The 25568-nt window shown below is 46.9% G+C and overlaps 1 protein-coding gene across 3 annotated transcripts in view; it reads left to right on the top strand.

The window, feature by feature from the left end:
- The first annotated feature begins 4435 nt into the window (after window positions 1-4435).
- LOC128770659 (A disintegrin and metalloproteinase with thrombospondin motifs 20) overlaps window positions 4436-25568 on the top strand; it is a 54698-nt gene continuing 33565 nt past the window's right edge. For 2 of the 3 annotated variants that reach the window (XM_053885397.1, XM_053885395.1), the window contains exons 1-9: window positions 4436-4679; window positions 4742-5082; window positions 10290-10449; window positions 18942-19165; window positions 20219-20302; window positions 20740-20864; window positions 20946-20986; window positions 21228-21333; window positions 22747-22893. In XM_053885397.1, the coding sequence (XP_053741372.1) occupies window positions 4589-4679; window positions 4742-5082; window positions 10290-10449; window positions 18942-19165; window positions 20219-20302; window positions 20740-20864; window positions 20946-20986; window positions 21228-21333; window positions 22747-22893 (1319 nt within the window). In that variant the 5' untranslated portion in view covers window positions 4436-4588. The remainder of the gene's footprint in view (window positions 4680-4741; window positions 5083-10289; window positions 10450-18941; window positions 19166-20218; window positions 20303-20739; window positions 20865-20945; window positions 20987-21227; window positions 21334-22746; window positions 22894-25568) is intronic. The other variant, XM_053885396.1, reaches the window with a different exon arrangement.

Here is a 25568-nt window from a genome sequence, read left to right as displayed (position 1 = left end):
CATTGTGCCTCATAGTCTGTGTTGTGATTTTGGCAACATAATGTGTTTTTGTGTGTGTATTAATATTGCATATTGCTCTTCTGAGTACATGTTTATTTTGCCTTGTGAGGACCAATTCCTGACCAAACACTACCATTATGAGGACCGAATGCCTCAATTAGAGGATGAAGACTTCAAAATAACCAGGTCTTTATAACTGGCTTTAAGTTTGGTTCAGAGTCAGTTGTTTTTGATGGTTAGGTTTAGGGTGAGAGGCTGGGGAAAGGGTTATGACAATGAGAAATCTCACAAGGTCCCCACAATTATAGCAATACAAATACAGTGTTTGTAGGTCTGTGTGTATTTGTGGGAGTATTACGCATCTGTGTGCGTGTCCTAGTGACCACACTGACATCTGACTAGTTGTGTGTCCAGATTTTAATTTTAGTCCATCTCAGCTGCTGCCCTTTTTCATCGTCCACACCCAAAGTCCAAAATTGTAACAGCGTCAATGCTTCAGGATGATCATGTGACCTTAGCTGTAAATGCATTGACCAATAGTTAGGCGGGCTGCAGCGACTGGCTCCGCCTGGCAGCCACATCCAGATGACCAACATTTATTTTTGTGTGTCAACGTTACTGTCGTAGAGTAACAGACAAACTTGATCGACTTGAGTGTGTGGATTTCATGTGTGTGGAACATTGTGCAGGGGAGATCAGTGCCTCAGCTTTGGGTTTGAGTGTGTGTGCGTGTGCCTTTGTGAGTGCCTCTGGATTGTGTGTGTTTGTGTGGATAAATATGTGCGTGCAATTGTGTTTAGCGTTTTCCAATTTTGACGGTGAAAGGTCACGACCTTCATATGTGATGATGTCACACGTGAAAAAAAAGATCTGCTTCACTGTGAGTTCCAAGCTCAAAACAGGACCGAGTGAGAAGCTCCGCCCACTCTCCCCGTCATCAAAACTCACGAGCCGTTTTGAGTTCAATTCCGCTAATGTGCTAAAATGCATGCAGCTGTCCCCGGCGCCACCTGGCCCAATTATCGCCCCCTCCGATGCCGTACCGGTCAGCAGTTCCACCGGAACTCTAATTGAAACACACCGGCTGTGGAAGCAAGTGCAGAATTCTGCTCTGGAATGACAGCGGATCAGGTGGCAGTTCTGGAAGTGTTGGGCTCTAATGTCAGCGGAGGGCGGTCCGTGTGCCGGTCCACCACGTTTCGGGTCGGTGTAGACGGATGGAGATTGCTGGTGGTTCACCACAGCATTTGGGGTTTCGAAGGAAACTCTATGTTGGAGCCGTAAAATTACTTCATTTACACTGTAGTATCAGAACAACCTGCTTTTCTCCTGAACTGATCTTCTGTCGTTTTGGGAACCACCTGTTTTTCTGTCTCCTGTCAACAGTTTTTATTCCTCACAGTAGGATGATGTTGATGGATCATGTGACTTCTGTGGTCCTCACTGACAGAGGCAGCAGCTGTGTTTGACCAGAGTTTGGGTTTTTCACCACAACTTCCCTCCACATCCAAGTGAGGCTAAAGTCACTGCAGAAGTGCCCTGGATGTGTTAGAAGAGCTCTCTTTGCCAATCCTATGGATGAAGCCAGGACGCCAAAACATTATGACCGCCTTCGTGGATGTCCTGCTGTTGCTCTCTCCATTACATTACCTTACATTACCTCTTTAATCTAAAAGCCACTAGCGCAGCATCGATAAATCGGTGTGTTAGCTATGTTAAAGCTAGCGCAATCTGAGCTACTTGTCACTGACACCTCAGGTGTATGATACAGCTCTACAAATGTATACTGCATGATCATCTATGTTTGTATTAGTGTTGCTACTAAGATACTACCACTACTTTAGCAAGTGGTAGTCGCACTTCAATAGTCTTTGTGTAGCAGATATTTGCAATTTAGAGGTGGAAATCAGGTGTAACAGTGTGAAAGATATAGAAGGGTTTAGAAATAGTGATGGGAATTACTCCACTTCCATACTGACACTGAGTAGAGGAAGGTTTATGAACATTATATGTATATAAGTGTATATTAAATATATTGGAAATGTGGGGTAATCTTCACATATACAAAGTAAACTGACACTGTTCTGACTTGATATTGATGTCTCATTACACATTTGAAGGTGTTGGATATTAAAGAACCTGATGCAACATTTCAAATTTGCATCATTTCTCGAACTGTACATGAATCCACCTGAGGCTTACATACATGAACATTGTCAGTTGATGAAATGTTTTCTATCCTTTTCATAACTCACTGTGCTTGTCACTTGGATTTCATCTCAGTTCTGAAATTCTCTGCGTTTTCTTTATGATGCTCTTATCGGGACATTCATCAGGATCGATACGCAGCTCGGGAAGTGAATCAGAAGAGATGCATTTGTGAGAATACATGTATTATCAGTGACAGTTAAAGCAGCAGAGGTCTAGTTTAGTAGCTAAGTCACCAGTTTCAGCGTCACAATCTCCTGCTTCTCCCCGTCAGACTCCTGTGCACGTGTAACTCCGCCTCATGCGTCAATCACACATCCTTCCCCATTTTGCTCATCTAAGACGCACATTTTCACCATTCACATGCAACTTTAGCAGAAAAGAAAAAGGAGAAAAAAGAAGGTAGCTCTAAAGGCCCTACTTGCTGTACGCTACGCTAAATTTATATTGCGGTGTCACTAGCAGTGCTAGCAGAGTCAAAACAGTAGGTTATATCTCTTCACTATTTTCTTAGTTTCTTTACGGACAATGCCGCCTCCATTTCTGGAGAAAAAGCAGTTGTCCAAAAGCCCCGTCGTCACTCTGAAGTGTCAATCTCCCAACTTCACGTTCTCACAGACTCAGCAGTCGTGTGACCCCGCGGGGTCAAACAAGGCCGGGGTCAATCACAGCCGAGGGCGACGTGTGTGCCGGGGAGGGGAACATGAAAGTGGACACGCCCCCTCACCTCCGACACTCGACTTATCTGTCATGCATCACTGAGAGATGGTGCGCTTCCTGATGCTCCGTGAAGATCCCCATCTAGAGGAAGTGACTCGGCTAAGACTTGCATAAGACTTCCCAGCATAAATCCTTAGTCTCGTATGGTACACATGGAAGCGTGCGTCCTTGGCACCTGGTGAACGCAACAGACTTGAGTGGATCCAATGAAGTGATCTGTCTGTGCTGCACTGGTCTCGCTCAGACTCACCTGCGACCTGGCATATCTGCTCACTGCTGGGGAGAGTCTGCATGTTGGTACAGCATGCAGCTCTGAGAGAAAACTGTGTCTTGGAAAATATGTAATGACAAATACTTCACTGATATATTCCCTCAATATTCTTCACAGAACGGTGACACTGTTTGGGGTAAATAAACATCCAAAATATGCAGCCATTTTATAGTCTATACTTTAATACTTAAAGCAAATGTGCATATTCCTTTCATGTGATATGATGTAGTGATCTTCTGCTGCTAATGAGTCAAAACATGATGAACAAAGAGGCCAAATATGTTGTGCTTCTTTGCTTCAGAGCCAAGTACCAGGCCACAACTGCAGGAATATGCTTTAATGACTGATTCCAAATAAAAGAAAATCACTAACTCCGCAATGTGGTTGCCAACTCAAACACTGAAAATTAATTGAAGACACATTATGACACAAAAGTGTTTATTCTTTCTTCCACATATCATTGTACTTAATCTAATTTAAAGCGATAAATGTTAAATAAAGCAAAATATACGACAGTAGATCAGACAACACAATTAAATAAAAACCGTAGGGCGGCATTGAATATAAAACCCGGAATTTCACCTCTTGGCAAAAATAATTAATAAAATAAAATAAAATAATACAGAGATCGAGGGCTCAGCTACAACCCAACCCCGCACACCCACCCCAAAAAAACAAAAACAAAAAAAACCAACAAGAAATATATAGAGTAATATGCACACGAGGGACAAAAAAATAACAATGGAAATCAAGAAAGCTAAACAGAGAAGTTTTTGTGTATTAGATCATTATAATAATTATATAATTTGAATACATTACACTTTATTCATGTTGAATACATTTTTTTTGTCTTTATAACATTTGGATAAAGCTTTGAATGTGAAAGGAAGTGTGAGTGAACGTTGGTGCTGCAGTACACTTGAACGAGCGGTTGAATATAGAGCTTTATTTTCCACTAGTGTAGATGTGTAACTTCCCTGAGGACCGCACTTTGCTTCCACTCACACACACGCGCGCACACGCGCACACACACTGACAGGTATTCTCATTCATGTCCAGCTCCGGCAGGGCTCCCCCGCGCGTGTCGCCTCTGCCGGCTCTCCATTGGCTGAGCGGCCGGGAGGAGGCGTTGCTTGAGGGTCGGCGAGCTGCGGGTGCTCGGGTGTAGAGGATGGCTCTGGGAGAGCGGACTTGGCTCGGAAGCTTCCAGTCTGGACCGCGGGCTCCAGTGTGTCATGAGCGCGCGTGGGATCGAGTTTAGCACTGAGATGAGTCCCGGGGAGCCCGCGACCTGCTGCTGACGGAGCCGCCGGGAGAGAGCCGAGGAGAGGAGGGGGCAGCCGCTCGGGAGTAGACCGCCTCGCCTCGGAGAGCTCAGCCGGAGGAAACATGCAGCTGGTGGTGTGGCTGCTGGGACTAACGTGTCAACTGTCAGCGCTGCTCCACGACTCCCTGCAGCTGCGGCTGCACCCCAAACAAGGTGAGTGCGGAGCCGCCGGGGCGAGCACCCGCCAGCTGTTCTCACTCTCTTCCCCCCCGCAGAAGAGCTCGTCAGGCGGCTGCCAGCCTATGAAGTCATCAGCCCGGTGCGGGTCAACGACTTTGGAGAGTCTTTCCCCCAGCAGATGCACTTCCGGCGGAGGCGCAGGAGTTTGGACGACGACCTGTCCGCGGCTCAGCGGGTTCACTATCGGCTCGATGCGTTCGGGCAGCGCTTCCATCTGAACCTGAGCGCTGACTCGGACTTCATCGCGCCCACGTACTCGGTGACACACTTGGGAGCGGACCAGGACTCGCCGGACGACATGCGCCACTGCTTCTTCCGCGGACACGTCAACTCCCGGAGCGAGCAGCCCGCCGTCCTCAGCCTGTGCACCGGCCTGGTGAGTCCCCGTGTGGCCCCCACCTCAACTCTGAGTCGGCAGAGCTGGCACTTGAACCTTCTTCCACTGAATGGCCACTTCATCACACCTCTGTGTGGAGTCAGTGTACTTGTTTGCGTTTACTCTGGATACTCTGGTTTCCTCCCATAGTCACATTCAGTCAGTGAAAAAGTGTCAATAAGTTTGTGAACATTTGTGTTTATGACCCGCTGACCCCTTTGACCCTTGACTGCCAGGAGCGAGAAGTGCATATATGGTGGAGGGCCTAACTAGTGCTGCAGTTGTATGAAGATACTTCTGAAAAAGCTTTAGAAGTAATGACAGTTTTAAATTAGCTTGTTAGCCAGCAGCTGGAGTGCAGCTCTGTGTGTGAATTTGTTGAGTTGCTAGTTCATGACCGGTCAAGTTTCTGGGGGTTTAGCAACGATGCAGACGTTTGTAAAGTTACCATGATTTCTCATGAAATTCTGTGTGACGTTTATGAGTTCCATACTGAACATGCTGTGAGGGTCAATGCTCCACATGCTAGCATTGGCGCCATGGGAACTGGCGAGCTCGGCGTGTCTTTACAATGACCTAGCTTGCAGGTCATACAGCGCCCCGTAACTGGGAAATTGCCAGTCACGCCCTGTGATGTAGTATTTCCTGGTTGGAAAGTGGGAGAATCCTCATCGTCCTGAGTACGCAATCCAAGATGGCTTCCCCAAACAAAAACAGGAAGTAGATGTTTTGAGTCAATGAAATATGGCAAACGAAATGAACACATGTCGTGAATTTGTGTTTTATATTCATCCTGCGCGTTTTCTAGTAGCAAACGGAGCGTATTTGAGAAGTATATCCAGACAAAGCACGTGTGAGAATAGTTTTGGTGGATGTCGCTATGTTCTTTTCTGACTTGCCACTTGTGAGGTAACTGGAGTGTTCGCATGACAACATCACCCACTTCCATAGATACAAGTAAGAGTGCAGCGTCAATCGCGTTTAGCAGTGCTAATGCAGCTACAAGTCTGAGATATAGCAACATAGCGACGGGTGAATCCCAAAAATATTATCGTCCGATCTTGAAATGTCAGCATTATAAATCAAGGAGCGAGCGATTAGACTCAGCACAATTTCACTTTCTATTCCTTGTGAACTTCAGTTTCAACTTCTAGACTTGTTTAAGCGTCGTGAGTCATTGAGTCAATTCGTGTCCTGGCAAGCTGTGGTCATGTGGTGATGGAGCCAAGGCCAGATCCGATCCTTGTTGAAGAGGGTCTGCAAGCCGAGGAGAACATTCCCAGCCTAAATTCCCAATGTGTTTTTGGAAGCTGGTTCTCTGTATTTCACACCCCACCAGGGTGTCACTGGTGTGGCTGTCACTCAGCGTAGATGAGTGATGACATCACAGATTGTATCGGGGTGTAACGGGGCAGTAATGAGGAACCCCCCCCTCTTCCTCATTCCGATTTTGCTCTGTGACTCGTCTATCGCAGAATCTGCTGGTGACTTCATGGGTCATATAAGGTTAGCGGTCCCGAGCTGGGGGTCGTGACCTCAGACGTGCCAGACAGATTCTGGCCAGACTCTGGCGACTGGACACTACATCTACTGACTGTACCCCTCCCCCCCCTCACCCACCAGTTCCCTCCTCCTCCTCCTTTCCAAACCCAGATATCAGTCATAATTCTTATCTTAGACGCTTCACTCGTCTCCAGGATATCGTGTTTCGAACAGTCTGTTTCTGAAGATTGTGATGTCAGAAGGTTCTGGGTCTTGAATCAGAACTTATGTCAGAGTTGTGTTTGAGGTGACAGGTCTCTGGGCACCTTTGGTTAGAGAAGCCACCGTCCAAGACGGTGTGTAAATGTTTAAGATAATCACTCCCTTAGATACTTCTCCAACTTTCTCTCAGATTTTATTGTATTTTTTTCATGACATTCTTAAATATATAGACCATAGAAAGGAATGTGGACATTAGAAATCAAATGTCTAGATTCCTATTATAATTAAAGCTGGGTATTGATTCAAATTGATTCACCATTCAAATTCTTTTAGATCTGACTCAGAATATTTCAGTCCATTTATCAAAATGTTGTTGTTATATGGAAGAGATTCTCAGAGAACTAATGCTGCAAATAAAAAAAGTGCCCTTTAACCAATGTTTACATTCTGGTTCACACTACCAGACACACTACTACAAAGAACATGCTAAATGTCAGAGATGGGGACTCGGGTGTGCGACTTGGACTCGAGTGCCGAATGCTAATCTCCACCGTGTCCGACATGTCTCATATTTAGAAACAATCAGTATGAGGATGATGTCATAGACATGCTTTGATTCCCTTAGATATAACAATGCAGTGGTCTAAGTAAACTGGATACTGGCTGCAAATCTTAGCAAGCTTGTTCCAATTGTAGGACTTGACTCAGACTTGGAACCAAAGACTTGAGACTTGGACTCATGACCATAGATTTTTGAGACCTAACTTGGACTCATGGCCATAGACTATTGAGACCTAACTTGGACTCATGACCATAGACTTTTGAGACCTAACTTGGACTCATGGCCATAGACTATTGAGACCTAACTTGGACTCATGACCATAGACTTTTGAGACCTAACTTGGACTCATGACCGACGACTTGAGACTTGACTTGGACTTGCAAAAAATGACTTGTGAGCATCTCTGCTAAATAACAAAGACATTCAGACCATGCACATCTCAGCCCCAATATATTAAAATAAAAAATTCTGATCAGAAAAATGTCAAACACTTCATATTTTAAAACTTTGTCAGTTCAATTCAGGATAGTGGTTGAATGCCACCCTTTCCAGTGTGTCCCTCTGCTCACCATCAGGCAGCTTATCTGAGTGGTCTTGGATAACTGGGACAAACTTGACTTCTATATCACCATATTCCTGTCTATACTTCAGTGAAGCTCGATCCAAGCTCTACATCTACATCTATCACGGTTACATTCTCATTACGTCTTTATATCTTCCTGGACTTACTGGAGGTATATGGTGTCACTATATCTCTCTCTACACCCCTCTATGTGGCGCTATATTCACATTGATCTCTATAATTTGAAATTCCTGGTATGAAGAAGTGTAATAACTATAATTACAGGGTTAAGTTCATTTTTTTGTTTTTAAGACTTGCTTTTTTTGTTTTCATGTTGTGATTTAAACAAACATGAGGACCTTTTTGTCTTTAAGTTCTTTAAATTCTTGAAATACATTTTGACCTAATGGAAGCATTTCGGAACTCCCAAGTGCCTTGTAGTGATATTAGTGTTGAGGTACTCGAGGCTGGCTTTACTGTGGAGTCGAGTCCACATTTTCAAGGTTTTGGTCTTGTCTGCATTTAGACTGTGCCTGGTCTCAGCCATCCTGGACATAGGCGTCGGTTTAAGGGGCCATTTTGTCCCCATCACACTCAAATCAGTTGCCCATTCTAATCATCGTCCCCCCCTCCACTTCTCTAAACACACTGACACCCTTGATCCCAGACTCCAGCAGTCCTTCCAAATAGCAAGGAGAAAAAAAGCTCTGCAGACAAAAGCTTAGGTCACAAGAGGTCAAAATATTTTGTTGATTTAATGTCAACCTTTTAAATATGAGTGTTTAAAACCGGTGGCTCCTGAAGGTGCTGACGCTTCAGACTGCAGCAACAGGAAACGCTGAGTTCCTGCGTTTTGTGTGAGAAGTGTGGACAAGAATCGCAGGGTCCTAAATGTTTGCGTCTTTAGAGGTCTCTGCATGGTCACTCATCCAGAGTGACAGGACAACAGAGGGCTATCGGGTCGCAAACGCGTCCGTATCTGATCTCCGAGGCTGAACAGCCCGGCACATTGAGGAAGGATGAGGTCATTAAGGAATAATTAAGCCCTAAAACAAAGAGGGTCATTCTAGAAAAAAAAAAGCAAGTCCCTTTTTGGTCCGGAGTTGCTCAAAGCTGCCCTTGAGGGGGGGAACATGGGGGTGTGAGGGGCGGAGGAGCTTTTGGCCTTTTCAAAGTGACGAGCAGCGACTGAGGAGATGAGTGTCCTGCCAGTTCTGAACGTGGGAATGTTGCTTCCTAGAAAACACTCTAGGAAAAGGACTCTATAGGACAGAAGCTAAACGTTAGCACCTCGCTAGAACTTCTTCAGCTGTGAAGTGGTGCACAAAATAAAAGTAGATAAAACTCACTTGGATGAGGAAACAAATGTTGCAGTGAGAAACGTTATTTAATAAATCGATAAAATATTTTCAGTGGAGAGTATTCCAGCTGTCATAATTCCTCCCAGGCAAGGTTCCCCCGCTCCAATATGCATTGACAAATTTGGACAATAAAATGGCAAACAGGTGTAATATTGCAGTTTATACATTTAAGACTGGAGGTAATAACTTGTCTAATAAGAAAAAGCGAGGTGTCGGTTCTGCCAGTGTTTCCAGGGGTGTTATTGCAGGCGAGTCGTTGCAACGCCGGGGCGGAACAGATGGAGCGTTCCCTGCCCGTGGCACTTTCCAGGATATATGATGCAACACGCGAGAGCCGCTAATCCTGCGCTCCCAAACATTCCGAGGAAAAACACACATCATGTTCTCCGGATCATGCGTTTCCACTGTCACACCTCCTGGACTCGAGGACGTTGTGCCGTTAGAACAACATTCCAGCGTCCGCTCTGCTGCTCCAGTGAGCGCATGAAGTGACCAGATCAGCGCCTGCTGCCTGGCGGACACTGAGCCGCCAAATCAATATTAGCATTCCTGAGGCTGCAGCTGATGCCTCTGCTCACGGGCTAAAGAGTAGTACCGGCTCCTTCAGGGTTTCATCTCCTCCTGAGGGAGAAGTGGCCGTCCAATAGCTGCTGCTGAAAGGCTGAGGGACACCAGTTAGATGCTTAAGACCTTCACTGATGAGCGAGACCTTCACCAGTAAAGAACAAATGGTACCTCCTCAGTGTTCCTCAAGAGTCCTCATATTTACCAATGTTTCAGATATATTCCGATAGACTCAATGTTGGAGAAGCCAAGAGACCTCATCAAATATTTGGCACTGACATCCTCTAGCTTCTAAACGATGGTAGATCTTCACCATTGTTGGACCACCATTATATTTATAGAGCTTCAGAAGTTCGTCAGTCACTAGCCACTTTGGCATCGTCCTCCTCCATCTGTTGTCTGCAGCACTTTGCCGTTAAAGGACGACAGTCATTTTCCCGCTCTTCTCCTGCAGATGGGAACCTTCTCCACACCACACGGGGAGTACTTCCTGGAGCCTCTCCTGAGTCCCACTGGGGAGGAATATGAAGATGAGCACCACAAACCTCACCTCGTGTATCGACACCTGAGGAAGCCGGCGAGCAGCAACGCCAACGAGACCTGTGCCTCCTCAGGTAAGACACTCCAGAGAGGTGACATTGACTGTCGTCGAGTGGACATCTGCACTGCAACAGTTGAAGCTTGTAAAGCAGTTAACATCATTAGAGGGAGAGGTTCAAATCGCATGGCTTTGAGTTTGAAACCTCTTGTGTCAAGTGTCCTGGTGCTGGTGGTGAATGAAAGTCTTTGTTCAGTACAGCGCGGCTGTGTCTCTCTGTGTTTCCAAAATTTTGTCACTGTCGCTGCAACCCTTTGAAAATCTTGAATGAAGTTTGTCTCTTGAGTCTTTGTCCTCTGGGAATTCTTGTTGCACTCAGCACTTCTGTCTCTGTCGTGGGCCGTAATAAATCTGCTGTTCCCGAGTCTCGATTGACTTGTTGTCTGAACTCGGCCTTTGTGTCTTAGCGCAGCTCATTGTGTCTATGTGTGCAGTTTAAAGATCTCTGAATGATCGGTTGGGCCGGTACCTCTTTAATATGCCGGGTCTCTCTCGCTCTGTGTGTGGTACACTGGAGGGGGCGCTGGACCCCCCACTCTGAGACCCTTCAGCACTCAGCACCAGGGCACCAGAGAGTCTTCACGCTGAAGAAAGAGGCGTTTAATTTTTTTTTTTTTTTAATTTCTTACGAAGCGTTTAGCTCAGGAGTATAAACAGTATGATCCCTGGAGGGTTTCTCTGTTCCAGTTAGGTAACTGAAGAATTCTTTTGAATTAGTGGTCAAACATTTTCAAACTCAAGCCCTCTTGTCTTAAGTACGACGACCTGGATGAATGAGAACTTGAAAACTGAGTCCTTTCTTTATTCCTACCTTTTTTTAACTCCTATTCTGGTGTTTTCCTATCTGGGGTTCTGCAGCATGTCCTCCATTTTCACCTTCACCGGTCATCATGTCCTCCATCATGTTGAGCCTCATTACTTGTCTTTTTCTTCCATCTGCCACATTCTTGGTCTCTCTTCTCCACATGTCCCTCTGAGATTCCTTCTAGTGGCTCTCACTGAGTCCCACAGTGTCCTCGTCTCTGACTCTCAAACTGAAACCATTGCTGTCCTACTAAGCTTCCCCATTCACACTTGCTGCAACACCCATCATTGCTTTAACCAGTGTTTCTGTTCGTGTCCCTGCTGTTCTTCTTGTCTTCCCTTGTCTGTCTAAACCCGCCCATCTAAACCAAATGAGCTCTGGTCTCCAGCAAGAAACATTGAGCAGGTAGACTCACAGGCCTGACATCCAGGGGTGTCTTTGCTTTTGAACTGCTGTTGAGAGTGTCCTGCTGTTCATGAGGGATTTGGGGGAGGTGCTGGAGAGCCCTCCTTCTAGGGTTTCCATTGTTCTGCTGGGGAAACACTCAAGTGGGTAATGACATTGTTTGGGAGGAGCTGCCTGAGCCACAACAGTGGAGGGAAGTCTTTACTTCTGATGGCGTTGCTGGGTCCAACGCTGGACCGGTGATGTAGCAAACAGCTTTTGACTTGATGCCTTGCCAGCCATTTATGATGCAGAAGTCCAGAGTGGACAGAAAAGTCACGAGTGTTTACACCTCAGTGCTAGTCGCTGCGTGTCCTCTCCATAAAGAGACTGGGGGCCCAGCGGAGCCTTCAAAGAGCACGTTTATCAACTCATCTGCAAACGGACCTGATAAGGAAGAGGCTTAGCATCCTCGGCAGTCGGAGTCCTTTCATCGCTCGCTATTGTTACCGGCTCCTGCTTTGAAGCCCCTCGATGTATGTACAGTGAACTCCATACGCTCGTCTTATGGTGCTCCATCACTCTGACAGTTCTGCGGTGGGGTTGAGTTGGAGAGCTTCACCTACTGTTGACTATCTCCGACACATGCCAGGCTTTCAGCTAGGATTGAGAGTGCCCCCTCCCATCCGACGAGGTGATCGATTTTTGACCAATGAAATGTGAGATTTAATTGGCGAGGAAGGGACGAATCACATTGGAAAACAGTGGAGGACACGTAGGCCCTCCTCACTGACCCCCCCAGTTTCAGCACTAGTGTTCAACTGTGGGACAGTCCTAGCTTTCCTGGAGGACCTTTCCTGGTCTACAGTCCGTCCTGCAGCCTTCTCTCTCTGTATGGGTGTCATGTTCAGGAGAAAGCTGTGGACTTTGTTACCCCCAAAGAAAGGTGGACTTCATTGTTTAGGTTGCTCAGTCTGTGAACTTTTCAGTCCACCAACAAAAGTTTGATTTATCTCAGCTCATAAACGCATGGCCTCGGACTCGTTGGCGGGGCGTCACTGCTGTTTCTTTCATAAAAGAAAAGCAGTAAACGTTTCTTTGTCGCGGTCGAGTGCCTCTCTTCTTGTTCCCCGACATCTCATGAAGCTCCTTCTGAGACCAAAGGACGGTCATTTTTGCTTCTCCCTGAATGGGCCGGAACTTGGAAGCAGATGTGTTTGCATTAGACATCTCACCTCTCCTTGATTCTCCACGATGGATCTTTCTTTGTCTTTCATTTTATTCTCCTCATACGTCTAGTTCATTCTTTTTTCTTCTCTACATCTCTTGTCCACCTGGTTTCACTCGTCTGTCCTTCCCTCTCTAGTTTCCCTCCACTTTGCCTCTTTCTCTTCTTTTGTTTCTACCACTTTCTTCTCATTTCCACATTTTAGATATTTTTCATTTGTTCCCTCTCTTCAGTTTCTCATTTACATTTTTTGGATCATTTCATTTGTGCTGTTCTAAACCATAATGCCTTCTTCTTTTTCTGTAGAAAAAGCTTATAATGTTTTGAAGCTTATAAATATTAGATATAAATGTAGAGAGGCATCTACATTTATATATAGATGCCTCTACATTTTTCTATCATTCTTTTTCACTTTTCCTCCTCAAAGAAATGGCAAACCGCTTTGATCTCAAGTTTTTCCCCGATGTTTAACACATCTGCCCTCACTGTGTGTTTCTCCTCCACTGACCTGTTCTCAACTCTTGTTGTTTCTTAGACATTTCTTCTCTCATCGCTCATCGTCCTTCTCAAGGGCTTCCTCTTATCTTGTCCTTTCCTCTCTACATTTCTTGTCTCTCTGTGTATCTCCGCCTCATTTCATCCCTCCTTCCCCATCCTGTCGGTGTAAATTCACCGCTAACACGCTGACAGAGAATCTTGAGATCAAACTCAAGGTCATCTCCTGTAGCTATTTCAAGAAAGACGTTGATAAAACAAGTCCTGCTACAACACTGCGACAGATTCCTGCCACGGTCGGGCCGAAACAAGAAGCGGGTCTCTTTCCAGAGTTTGTACAGAGGCTGCAGAAGGTGCTGAGAGCAGAGGAAGACCACGTTTGTTCAGCAGTGGAGGAGAGGAAAGATGGACTCTCCTCTGACACGCAGCTCTACTCGACACTGTCAGTTGGGACGGAAGAGGAATAGGGATCAGAGCGACTCGAGTGTTTGCTTGATGGAAAAATAGACGTGTGTTTTCTCAGTGTATGATTCCGCTGCGACGCTGCTTTGTTCTCCGTGTGGGTTCTGTTGACTTAGAGGTCACGTCGTGTTTGTGGAGCAGAGAAGAGCTTAAATTAGAACGTCAGGAGACATCAGACCTTGTTGTTGGGTCCATGTGGATCACCAGAAAGGATTGTGAGTGCGGCTGGGCCACAAGTTGTGTAACAGATGTACATCAAGATTCAGCATTTTTCTGCTAAGTCTTATTGGTATATTAACTCCTGGTCAGAGTGAGCCGGCTGAAACGGAATTAACTGCACTCAAATAACTTTGGAGCTGCATTGCTAAACATGTTTCAGTCTTACAGAGATTCACTGCTGCTAGCAAAGTACCTTGCCTCCATGGTAATGGTGTTGTTGCATCGTTGCCTCTGATGTTTTTAAACATGTTGCCTTTGTCGGCTCCAAACACAAACGGTTAAGTTCCTGGGCCTCTGGGGTTCTGGTCCGTGTCGGTGTTGATTGGTCTGCGGATGCTTTGATCCCCATTATCGTTTCGTCACCACTTGGCACTCGCGTTAGCTGTGGCCCCCGACTCTGACATAATAAGCCCCTCCCCCCGCGTCCTTCACGTATACAACAGAACCATCGCTCCACTTGTGGGCCAGCGTGTTCATTTGAAATTCTCTTCCTGGTTTGAAGTTGCCGCCCCGACTTTGATGAATAGATCACTTGTTGTGACTGTGACTCTTTGTTTGGAGTCACTGGACGTCCCCTGGTCACTGTGAGCACGGGCCCCTGATGGACGCTCGCTCATCTCACCTTCAGGGTTGTTCAATGTCCCAAAGGCTGGACGGCTCCAGAAGTCTCAGGTGAGCCATGACCCCTCGTGACCTGTGCACCCCTTAGCCCCGCCCTTCCAGGAAGCCTGCCATTGTTGCATGCCTCCTGTTTGTTTTGGGGATTAGGTGAAAGTGTGCGTCAGGAGTGGAGGCTGTCGGAGTGTCGCACTAAATCCAGTGGTAGTTCAGTAGATGATTTCTGACTGTCAACGTTATAGGGGCTTGATTGACAGATCACTTCAGGTGCCCTGGGGTGTGGTTCTGAGGATTACTTATACTGCAGGTTCTTTCAGCAAGGGTCAGAGGTCAGCAGCGTGAAATACTCTCAAAACTGTGACACACACCAGCACTAAGTATTTTATTGTTCAAGAGCAAGTATTCTGCTTAGATGTGATCTTGTCAATAAAATAAACATAAAAGAGGTTGTTTTGCAGTTGTTAAGTTAAATGGATAAGGACATCTGAAATATCTTCCAACTCCAGGTTCCTGTAACCTGTTTTCTAGATTTCTCTGATGAGACCAAGCATGGACAACTGTGTAGCAGTATTGCCTGCAAGGAGTTGGAGGAGATGGTGGAGAGGAATAAAAGTCGTGTGAAGAAAGGCAGAATGTGTGTGGCAATGAGAAGGGGGAGGAAGGGTGAAGCAGAAGAAGAGAGTACAGGCAGGGTGGAGTAAGCTGATTGTGACATCCAGGGAAATGGCAATGAGGAGAGACAGTGGTGGACCAAGGTAGAGGTGCATGGATGTGAGGGGCAGGAGAGGATGATCGTGGTAGATGTCAACCCCTGATGGAAAATCACCCAAGACAAATTCTCATGGGCGTAAAAACTGGTCGCAATGTTCTTTTAGCTGCTGCAGCATACTGTACCTGATGAATAAAACCTCTTGATGCCAGAGTCACACCTCCGGTGGATGACTTGCTCTTGAAAACCAATCGGATGATTTGATACAGAAATAATGGTTTCATAGTATAACAAATCTAGCATGGGACGAGGTAAGCGAGTGCCATTGACTCAGACCCGAAGCATCCAGCTGTGGCTGTTGAGCACAAGCAACTTGAGCCCTTCTTTGAGAGTGGACGTAGGGCGGAGCTAAGCATATTGTATGGGCGAGTGATGAATAATATGGCAGACTAAGGCCAACCCTAGCCTTTGTTTTGTTCATAATCTTTCTGGATATGAGCATGGAAATAGCTCTGTTGTTACCCTGGTGCTTACTAGCTCTGCCTCAATACCAGGGCTGTAAATGTTGCTTCACTTTTGGTCTGAAACTGTGGTCTGAAAATTCAAATTCTCCGGGTTGCAGTTGGATACCATTGACTTAAGACACAGATTCATGACTGAAAGTCCCTCCTTGTTAGTGTTCAGCAGTTTCATATCTTTGCTGAGCTCCTCTCAAATAAACGCTCACTCATTGACTCGCAGGAAAAAAGGTCACTTGAGCTCTCTGCGGGTCGTCGTGGAAGAATGTTAATTAGCTGGACAATGAAGCCGCTCGTTTGGCCTCTTGGCATCGACACTTGTGACAGAGAGTCAAAGAGCATCTGGGGTTGTTCCTCCCTCCAGATCGCTGCGCCTGTCGGAGGAAATCCACTAACTCTGATGATGACGTCGCCTCCTCTGAACTTCTCTTCACGTAGCTGACACACAAACACTCCAGATGCTGCTCTTGACTTCTCTGGTTTGCTATGGTGACCAATTCCTCTAATTCCACCTGGTCTAAAACAGGTAGAATAGCCCCTGAAAAGCTACGCTCCAAAGTCAAACAAAAGACTCTGGTATCCGCAATATCTACCTGGATATGTGATGCTACAGGGGAGTTTGAAAAGATAGGATTTCAGATATTAACAAAAATGTCCAGTTGAGTCTATTAAAAGAAATCCTGACTAAAGTCGATTGTTCCGAGATGTTCGGCCCTAGTGAGTTTTCCTGGAATGCTCTGAGATCCGTTCTGGCCGGGCAACCTGGCAGCGTGTCGCACTGACCGGCTTGGCACGGAGGTGAAAGCTGGCGAGGCGGGTCGGGCCTGTCGAGCAGGAACGTGGCAGGGAGTCAGAGTTGGGCCGGACAACTTGCAGCGGGAGAGTCTGGACTGTTTGGGCAGCTGACAGTCGCTCTCTGTCTGACAGGCTGGAAAAAGTGAGTGTCTGAAGACAAAGACATGCTTGAATTGAATTCTTCAGTCCAGGAGGTCACTGGGATTACGGGCTGGAACCACACTTGGCTCCGGTACAACCATCCCCACACTCTTAGGAATCATTCGGTTCTCTGCCCAATGTCCACAGCACCGAGTCCAAGTCGGCGTTTCGCTTTGAGTGTGATTCATCTGTGACAATCCAGCGAATATGATCGGTCAGCTACACGGTTCCACCTGTTGGCTCCTGTTTTTATGATCCGGATGTTCAAGAATCTCCTCTTGTGAAATTATTTTGCCCAAAAAACCCTCTTCTCATGTGTCTTTGGGGCCCGGTATGAATTTGCACTTTTATAATCCGGAGCACTGGACCTCCTTGTAGGGAGCCAGTATGAAGATGTGCAGACACAGAGAGGGTTTGACAGTCCTCCTTGGCCTGACCTCCTTGGACCTCCCCTCTCTCTCTGAACGTCTGAGCAGTGATGTGAGCCGTAAGTGCTTGGAATAGTCACCTAATTGAGATGATAACTGAGGTGACTGTGATCAAATGCAGGTATTTAACTACAAACTATGAACTGTGACTTCCTCATCATGGAGAAGCCATGATGTTGGTCGCAGCTTTTTGAGTCCGGTCGAAAAGCAGAACTTCACTGTAGAAGCTGTACTTGCTGGTAGGTGACATCATGGCTCTGAGGGCTTATTTACCACCGTCTCCTTCACCTCTCTGCTCCGCTGCCTCCTCTCCGGTGGATGTTCCGGTCCTCTGATCGTAGCAAAACTCTCCTGCCGCGGAACGTGAGGATTCTTGTAATTAAAGCGGCTTGTTAAACAAACTCTTCACGCTCTCGTAGTCTCTGTCTTCCTCTCTTAGCTTCATTCCTCCACGCTGCTGGATTGTTTCTCCCTCCACCAGGTCGCCACGTGCGGCGCCGCTGATGGGATGCCAGAGAATTCCTAACGGCTGTTGGCCTGGTTGTTCTGAAGCTTGGAGCCAAGGAGTTCACCTCTGAACTGGATCTTTGCTCCACGTGGTTGAAGCGCTGCCCAGTAACACGATTTCACGAGTGACCACACATGACGGGACGTTGGGCTTCTCTGTGTAAACACACTTCAACCATCAAGGTGTTTTCTTTCGCTCTGTCCTGCAGGCTTGTCAGAACATCTTATGTTGAAGTCTCACGTGTGTGGGACCACCCCGAAACCTGGTTGCATTCAGAAGGGCTCGCTGACATCATTCACGTTTGAGCGACTGATCCCTTGGAGGTTGTGAGAAGTTACTTCCTCATAAAGCTTATTGAGAATGTGGTCCAATGAGATGTGCATGCTTCACCTGAACCGTATTTGAATGTGAAGATGCTCAAGAAGATGGAGAGAAGCCTCAGAAAAATACATGCTTTACCAAGTTGTGTGCATTTTTTGGGGAAATTGCATCTCTCAAAGCAGTTGACACTACTTTGTTTTTCAAACCAAGACGTTCCTAAAGGAGCCATGGTACAAACCAGCTCTGTGTTTGACACCGTCTAGCATCGCTCCTGATTCTGTTGCGTCAAAAGACGTTGTCCACGTTGTGTTCACGTCTGGGCATTGAACATTCTTCTGATGTCCTTTTGGTGCTTAAGTTGCGTCGACAAAACCTCAGAAATGAAATCTGCTGTGGGTGACTGGTTCCCTAAACTGTAGTAGTACCCTAGTGTGCAGAGCCAATTGCATTCCTGGGGTAGTACGTGGGTAGCATGTGGGTAGTGTTCTAGTTAAGACCAAGACTTTGTGAGCGTGACACCGACTCAAGACTGAGACACAGGAGGGGCGCGACCTGAATCTATTTGTGATCATAAGTTCAAATAAAAAGTCAGAGTCTGATGTTCTGAGACCTTCTGTGTTGTAGCACGGAGAAGTCAGTTTGACCATTAAGCAGCGTGAACTTTGTGTCCACGCTGGTGAAGAACTCTGGTGAGTATTCGAGGAATGTGTCTGTCCTCTGAGGAGCGTGGCTCTGTGAGTGGGTGAAACCGCCATCCTGGGTTTGTTTGCTTTGCTCCCAGTCATGAGGGAACTCTGGTGACGTCGCAGGAATTCCACTCAGCTGAACTTGTGTGGGACTTTGAGGTTCCTCTGACAGTCCGTCGTGTGTCCTCCAGCAGCAGAGCCTTCGTCCCCCTCACATCTGGCCCAACAGCTGGCGTCTGTCAGAGCCACCATCCAGCAGCGTCATGACAACGGCTCGACGCAAACCTCCCACCACAGACGCAAGCGCTTCCTGTCCTACCCTCGCTACGTGGAGCTGATGGTGACGGCCGACGCCAAGATGGCGCGTCACCACGGGCGCAACCTGGAGCACTACGTCCTCACAATCATGTCAGTAGTAAGTAACAACACATCCTACTCTTATGTAATGCTTTTGTCCTTATGTCTGTATATGTTTGTGGACATGTGTAATATGTGTCTGCTCTGTGTTATGTTGGCGCTTGTGTGTTTAGTAGCCTATAAAACAGTTTTAGTCTCAGAAAGATGTATTTTTCTGACCCACATTTGAGGAGGCTCACCTCAGGACGCCGTCCACGACCTCAGGAGACCTCAAATGGAGGTTCCCGCCTGCTGCCCATCCAAGTCTTAGCTTAGGAAGAGGATGAAGGGGGTGAGGGACAAGTGTGCTGCTCTGCCTCCCACCCTCGCCTCTCTCCCACTGGGGCTATTCTCTCACTCTCAATAGTAAAATTAACCTTTTTTCTTACTGAGCTGGATTCTTCTTCTGCGCCAGACGCAATGGAAACGATTCACCTGAAGAGTCAAGTGACCGGTTGAGTCCATAAATTAGCATATAAAGTCCAGAGGAATCAGGTAGAATTCAGGAGGATTCTCTAAAAACGAGGTGAAGTGCTCCCAACTTCAGTCACTGGAATGTTCCAGTGCGCTGAAGTCCAGTGAAGAGGAATTGGAAATTCCCAAACAGTCCAGCTAAGACCACTGAAGTGTAGAAGGAAGGCGAGTCTGGTCTTGGAGCACAAAAGAATTAGATGCAGTAATACTGCAGAGTCACTGAAAGTTTGGTGGAGTCCAGCAAAGTCAAGTGAAGTCCAGTCGAGTCCCGTGAGTCTAAAGTGACGTCTAGTTAAAGTCCATGATCTCTAGTCGAATAGACTGTGGTGTGATTTGGAGTCCAAGTCTGTTGGGATGAGTCAAGGTTTTCGGACCCTGTGGAGTCCACTGAAGTTCAGTTAAGAGGGAGGTTGTTAGCATTCAAGTCTATGGAGTCTGGGTGAGTCTGTTAAAGATCTTGTAAAGGTGACCAAAGTGGTTGCTGATTCAGGTGTGTTAGCCACGCTAGTGAAACATGGCGATACCAATGATAAACTGTGTCTTCTTCTGGAAGCAAGTTCTCAGTTCACGCAGGCTTGTGTCTCAACTCTTCCCCCAGGTAGCGGCGGTCTACCGCGATCCCAGCGTGGGGAACCTCATCAACGTGGTGGTTGTCAAACTGGTCGTCATCCACGACGAGCAGGTGAGTCCTGACACGCACCTGGAGCCAGTGACGAGGTAGGGGCAGGTGGCGGGACAGTGGCGGCCTTGTGGGTCAGAGAACACCTGCACCAGAACCTTGACACTTGATTTGCAAGTGCGAGAGAATAAATCCAGGCTTACTTTATTGATGCAGAGTCGGCACTTCTGGTCCTCATCTCCACTCAGAACAGTGGGATTGTCCTCATGGAGGATAGGAAGCAATAAAGGCTATCTATCCATCCATCAATATCGATCATAATAGGCCTGAAATGTATGGGCAAACAGTATCAACCAATAAATATTAAATTATTCCTGTTAATAAAACGTAATCACGAAAACTTAATCTGTTCATCCTGGTGACATTTCTGAACACTCTACTTCACTTGAAGGTAAGCTGACTGGGAAATGTGAATGATGATGTAACATCTTCCTTCACAGCGCGGACCCACTGTGAGCTTCAATGCGGCAACGACGCTACACAACTTCTGTGTTTGGCAGCAGAACCAGAACGTGCAGGATGACAGCGACCCGTCTCACCACGACACTGCGCTGCTCATGACCAGGTTCTTACAGCGGTGCCCTCATCTGGTGGCGTGTGAGCAACACCAGCAGAATCATAACGCTTGTGTTTGTTTGTGTTGCAGAGAAGATATCTGCCGAGCCAAAGACAAGTGCGACACACTAGGTGAACCTTTAACCCGACCCATTTATGATGTCATAGCAGAGGGGGGTGATGATGTCATAGTGGAGGGGACATGATTTAGGACACATTTGTTAGGTTTCCATCAGTGTCAGGTGAGAAGGTTCTGTTTCGGTTCTGAGAGTCACACGGATCTGAACCATCCGCGGTTTTGATCTAGATGTTGTGTGCTAATTCTTCACCCCAAATATCTGCAAGCGCTAACGTCCATCATGTGACCCCGCAGGTCTGGCCGAGCTTGGAACCATGTGTGACCAGTACCGCAGCTGCTCCATCAGCGAGGAGAACGGAATCAGCGCCTCCTTCACCATTGCACATGAGCTGGGACATGTGTGAGTGCAGCTCCACACCCACACACACACACATCAGTCAGCTCGCTGTTCTCCAACAAAAGGTCTCTTATCGAGGGCACCGCAGGTGCAAACGGTGGTGAAATGAAAAGTTTAATAAGGCCGAATCTGAAGTTTAACCCTGCGTGTGCTGGAACATTTTGAGCACAAATCTCTCCACGCTATCACGCCGATAAGACGTGCAGAGGATGCTGCACTGCTGCTGTCTTCAGCGTTATCAGGCAGCTCCCTCATTATCGAGACAATCCTGCCACATGACAACGTGTGAGCTGTTGTGACGCCAATATTCTGAACCTTCTCTGTTGATACGTGTCTGTGTGACGGAGGATCACGACGACAAGACCTGTTTATCGGAGAGAGGCTTAGTATTGTGACTACTTGACAAGGAAGTAGACCTCTTGCTCTGCTGCTGATGCCAGTGATATGGAGGTCATTTAATGCCACACTGCTGCCAGGAGTTTGGTGTGATTTGCACAGAAGTCACAGAAGTGTTGTGAAGTTCTGCAATGTAGTGACGCATTTTTACAAGGGAGGATGGCTGCATTTTTGGTGAGTCAAGGTGATTTCTGTTAAATTATATGATGTGAAACCAGAGTTGGGATCAGTTGGTCTGATTTTTAGGTACAAAAATGTGTTTTTCTAATCACAGTGCTACAACAAATTTGTCGTTGGTTTTAGATAGTCCTATGTTACTTATTTGAGCTTTTATAAAACTGATGAAGTATGAGACTAACCCCCTAAAATGTCATGAAAAAAAGTCAAGTCAGCTGGTCAGTTTAGCCACCCATTCTTTTCCGTTAACTTTGGATAAGCTTCAGCGATACACAGGCTGAACACCACCCCCCACCTCACTCCCCTGCCTCCTCCAGTGAGTCTGTTTACACTCAGAGCAGCTGATGGTCAGTTGGCTCTATTAAACAGGCTTCAGTGGACCGAGCGGTCAGCAGTGTGGTTGACCCTCTCGGAGACCCCAGGAGTGAGGACACTACCACACACAGACAGACAACACACATACGTCCATCAGAGTCAAAGGTTCTGATTGTCGCGGGTTTCACTGACACGGTGCTGGTGGCAGCACATGTGGTCACACTGTGGTGGTCTGTTGGTTCACTCTTACTTGTTCTCTGTTGTCTGTCTCCTCAAGCTTCGTCCTTTCTTCTTCAATGATCTTTCCTCTACCATTCTTCTAACCTCCTACAAGAGCCTCTCCTCTCACCCTCACCCTTTTATTACTCTCACCTCCAACCTCCTTTACCTCTTCCTCACCTCTTCCTTCTTTCTCCTCACCTTCTCTGTTACTCTCACTCTTTTGCATTCTGCCCTCCACCACTCCTCCCTTTCTTCCTCTCAATTCCACTGTGTTTCTCAGACCTCCTCTCTTCTCCTTCTGTCCAGGTTCAACATGCCCCACGACGACAACCCCAAGTGTCGGGAGGCGGGGCTGAAGCACCAGTACCACGTCATGGCTCCCACCCTTAACCACGACACCAACCCCTGGACCTGGTCCAAGTGCAGCCGCAAGTACATCACCGAGTTTCTGGAGTAGGTATCCACCCAGAAAAGTGGCGCTTCAGCGTGCGGTACTGATGAATGAAGCGGCTTGTCGAGTCTGACAGGAACATAGAGAGACCCCAGACCACAAGTGCAGGCTTCAAAATGCCAGTTATAATTATCTCCCACATTTTCAGTTCATCACAAAGCAGCTGTTTGTTAGAATCATGATGCAGCTGTTCACTTGGTTTTCCAGTGTCGTCAACATTCTGAAGATGTTGAATCACAGTTTCCATGTCTTTAGTGGTTAGCACCCCAGTTGGTGGAGATCTGGTCTGTGGCCTCCTCCTGAACTGACTTCTTCTACCTGTTCTTCATTTCATCTGGTGGTTCAGACAGAAAGTCTTCCTCTAGTCTCACCTTCATATCCTCATTCACCCATGAACCTCATTGTTAGTCTTAGTCTTCTTCTTCTCTAACATGCTTGGTCAAATACTGCCTCCCCTCTCCTCATGTCCAAACCATCTGGTCTCCAAACTTGGACTGTCCCATCATTTCTGATCTTCTAATCCCCTTCCTTCAGATGGCGCTATCCATCCCAATAAATTAGGTTCTGAATGTTTCTACTCGACAATGCTACCCAGCCATGACGTTCATCTCAGCATCTGAAGACCTTAAAAGAAAGGTCTGATTGCCAACCTCAAGGTGATCCAAACAAGCTCACGAGGCTCACCTGTTCCCATTGGTGACCATTCAGTCAACCTGCTACCGGTGGTGGTGCCCTTGATCATCTGATTCCTTGACTTCATTGTCATGCTAGCATGGGAATGTGGGCAAGGTGCCTGCAGTTGTTTCGGTGAGGTCCATGGTGAGTCTCATCCAGCAAGATGATGAAACTAACTTATGGAAGGGGCCGACTCGCGAGTGGCGTGCACGAGACCCGTCCACTTGAACCAGACTAAGAGAACTCCTTCTTCCCTGCTAACAGTCTGTGGGGAAACCTGCCACAAAAGTAAAGTATAAATTTAGCATAAGCTAGTAGATAGATGCAGAGTCCTGGCAGTGGGAAAGATCCTCGCGAGTGTCCAGGAGCTTTTGAGGTCCAACAATGAGCTGCATTGATTCACTCTGCAGGCTCACCTGCTCGAGTACGTCACTGTTGTCGGTTCCTGTTCTCCCTCGAGAGCAAATCTGCATGAGGGGGAACAAAAGAGGCGCAGCAGCAAACCCCCTCCCGACCCCTCCCAGGAGTTCGCTCGGTGTCACCGCCATACTAGCCGCGAGCTCCTGCACCTGATGAAAAGAGTTGTGTGTTATTAGCCGACCACGAGAAGCCTAAAGAGCCTTTTCATCCTCCGCTCTCAGACTTCTGCTGAAAACCACAAACTGCAGCCATAAAAGAAAAATGCAAATGTGAATTGCTGGCAGACTGATTGTTTCAACCACATGATGAGATCATCTCACGTCTTATTCCCTCCACTTGATCTGTCGACATGGACTTGACGGAGGCTGGCAGAGCGTCCAGGTGAGAGGCTGCTACAATGGAGGCTTGAAACCTGTGCAGCCTTTCGGCCAGAGGAGGGTCGAAACTTTGATGGTGCAGGAGGTCGAGGCGGGCGTAGCTGAGGATTCAGAGGTCCCCGGTGCTCTGCAGACTATGGCTGGGTACGGAGCTTCTCTCAGTCAGAGAGGCTGACGCAGGATCATCTGGTATAATTATTGTCTCGCAGTTGTGCTGCAGGTGATGGAGCAGATTTGTCAGAGCAGCGCAGACTTGTCGACTAATTAGTCTTGTCTGCTCAGAGTTTCCTTTCACAAACAATAACTCCACAAACATGCTGAACACGCTGCCGCCCCGTTGGCCGACGCCCCACCGGGTTGATTTATTGTGGTGATTTCGCCTCAGCCTGGATCAGAGCCTCTCCGTGGCACCAGACTCTGCTTTCTAATCTTTGACTGACAGCCTGCAGAGAGGAAGTGATGTCATCAGTGAGGGGTCACTTTACAGACCACCCACTGAGAGAGACGCCAAGCGCTGAGGGCAACGAGCGAGTCAGACACGAGTCTCTGTGAGCAGGAGACGTGTTCGTTTCATGAATGCCCTTAGTGCATGACATTCATGCTGGAAGTGAGTTAGTGAGTCAATGAGTGAGTTTGTGGTTTAGTGGTGAAGTGAGTTGATGAGTTAGTGGGTGATGGATGAGGTGGTGTAAGGAAACAATGAATGAGTGAGTGAAAGGGTGGGTGAGTCAGTGAGTTACTAAGTGAATTGATGGTTTATTGAGTTAATGAGTCAGTCAGTTATCGAGCTGACGAATAGTAAGTGAGTTAATGAGTCAGTCAGTTTACAAGGAATTGAAATGGTGAATAGTCAGTAAGTTGTAATGAGTTGGTGAGTTGATAGGGTAGTGGGTTGAGGAGTTAGCAAGTGAGTCTATGAGTTAGCTGGTGAGTGGCTGAGACGGTGGGATGGTCTGTCAATGAGTCTGTTGATGAATTGGTGAGGCAGGATGAGAGTGTTGCAAAGTGAACGAGTGATAATGGAATGCTATTAGAACTGAACTACTGAATGAAAGAGTAAATGAATGAAAATATTTGAAGTGAATAAGTAATAACTGAGGAGTGGAGTGGAGACTAAGTGGTGAAACCAATGAGGATGAATTTTTCCATTCAATGTTAATGAACACATTAACATATTGGGATGTGTGGAAATGAGTGACTGAACA

The sequence above is a fragment of the Synchiropus splendidus genome, chromosome 14 (assembly GCF_027744825.2).
Source record: "Synchiropus splendidus isolate RoL2022-P1 chromosome 14, RoL_Sspl_1.0, whole genome shotgun sequence".
In the NCBI taxonomy this organism is placed as follows: domain Eukaryota; kingdom Metazoa; phylum Chordata; class Actinopteri; order Syngnathiformes; family Callionymidae; genus Synchiropus; species Synchiropus splendidus.
The sequence above is the reverse complement of the archived record's forward strand: the minus strand, read 5'-3'. Positions and strand labels throughout refer to the sequence as shown.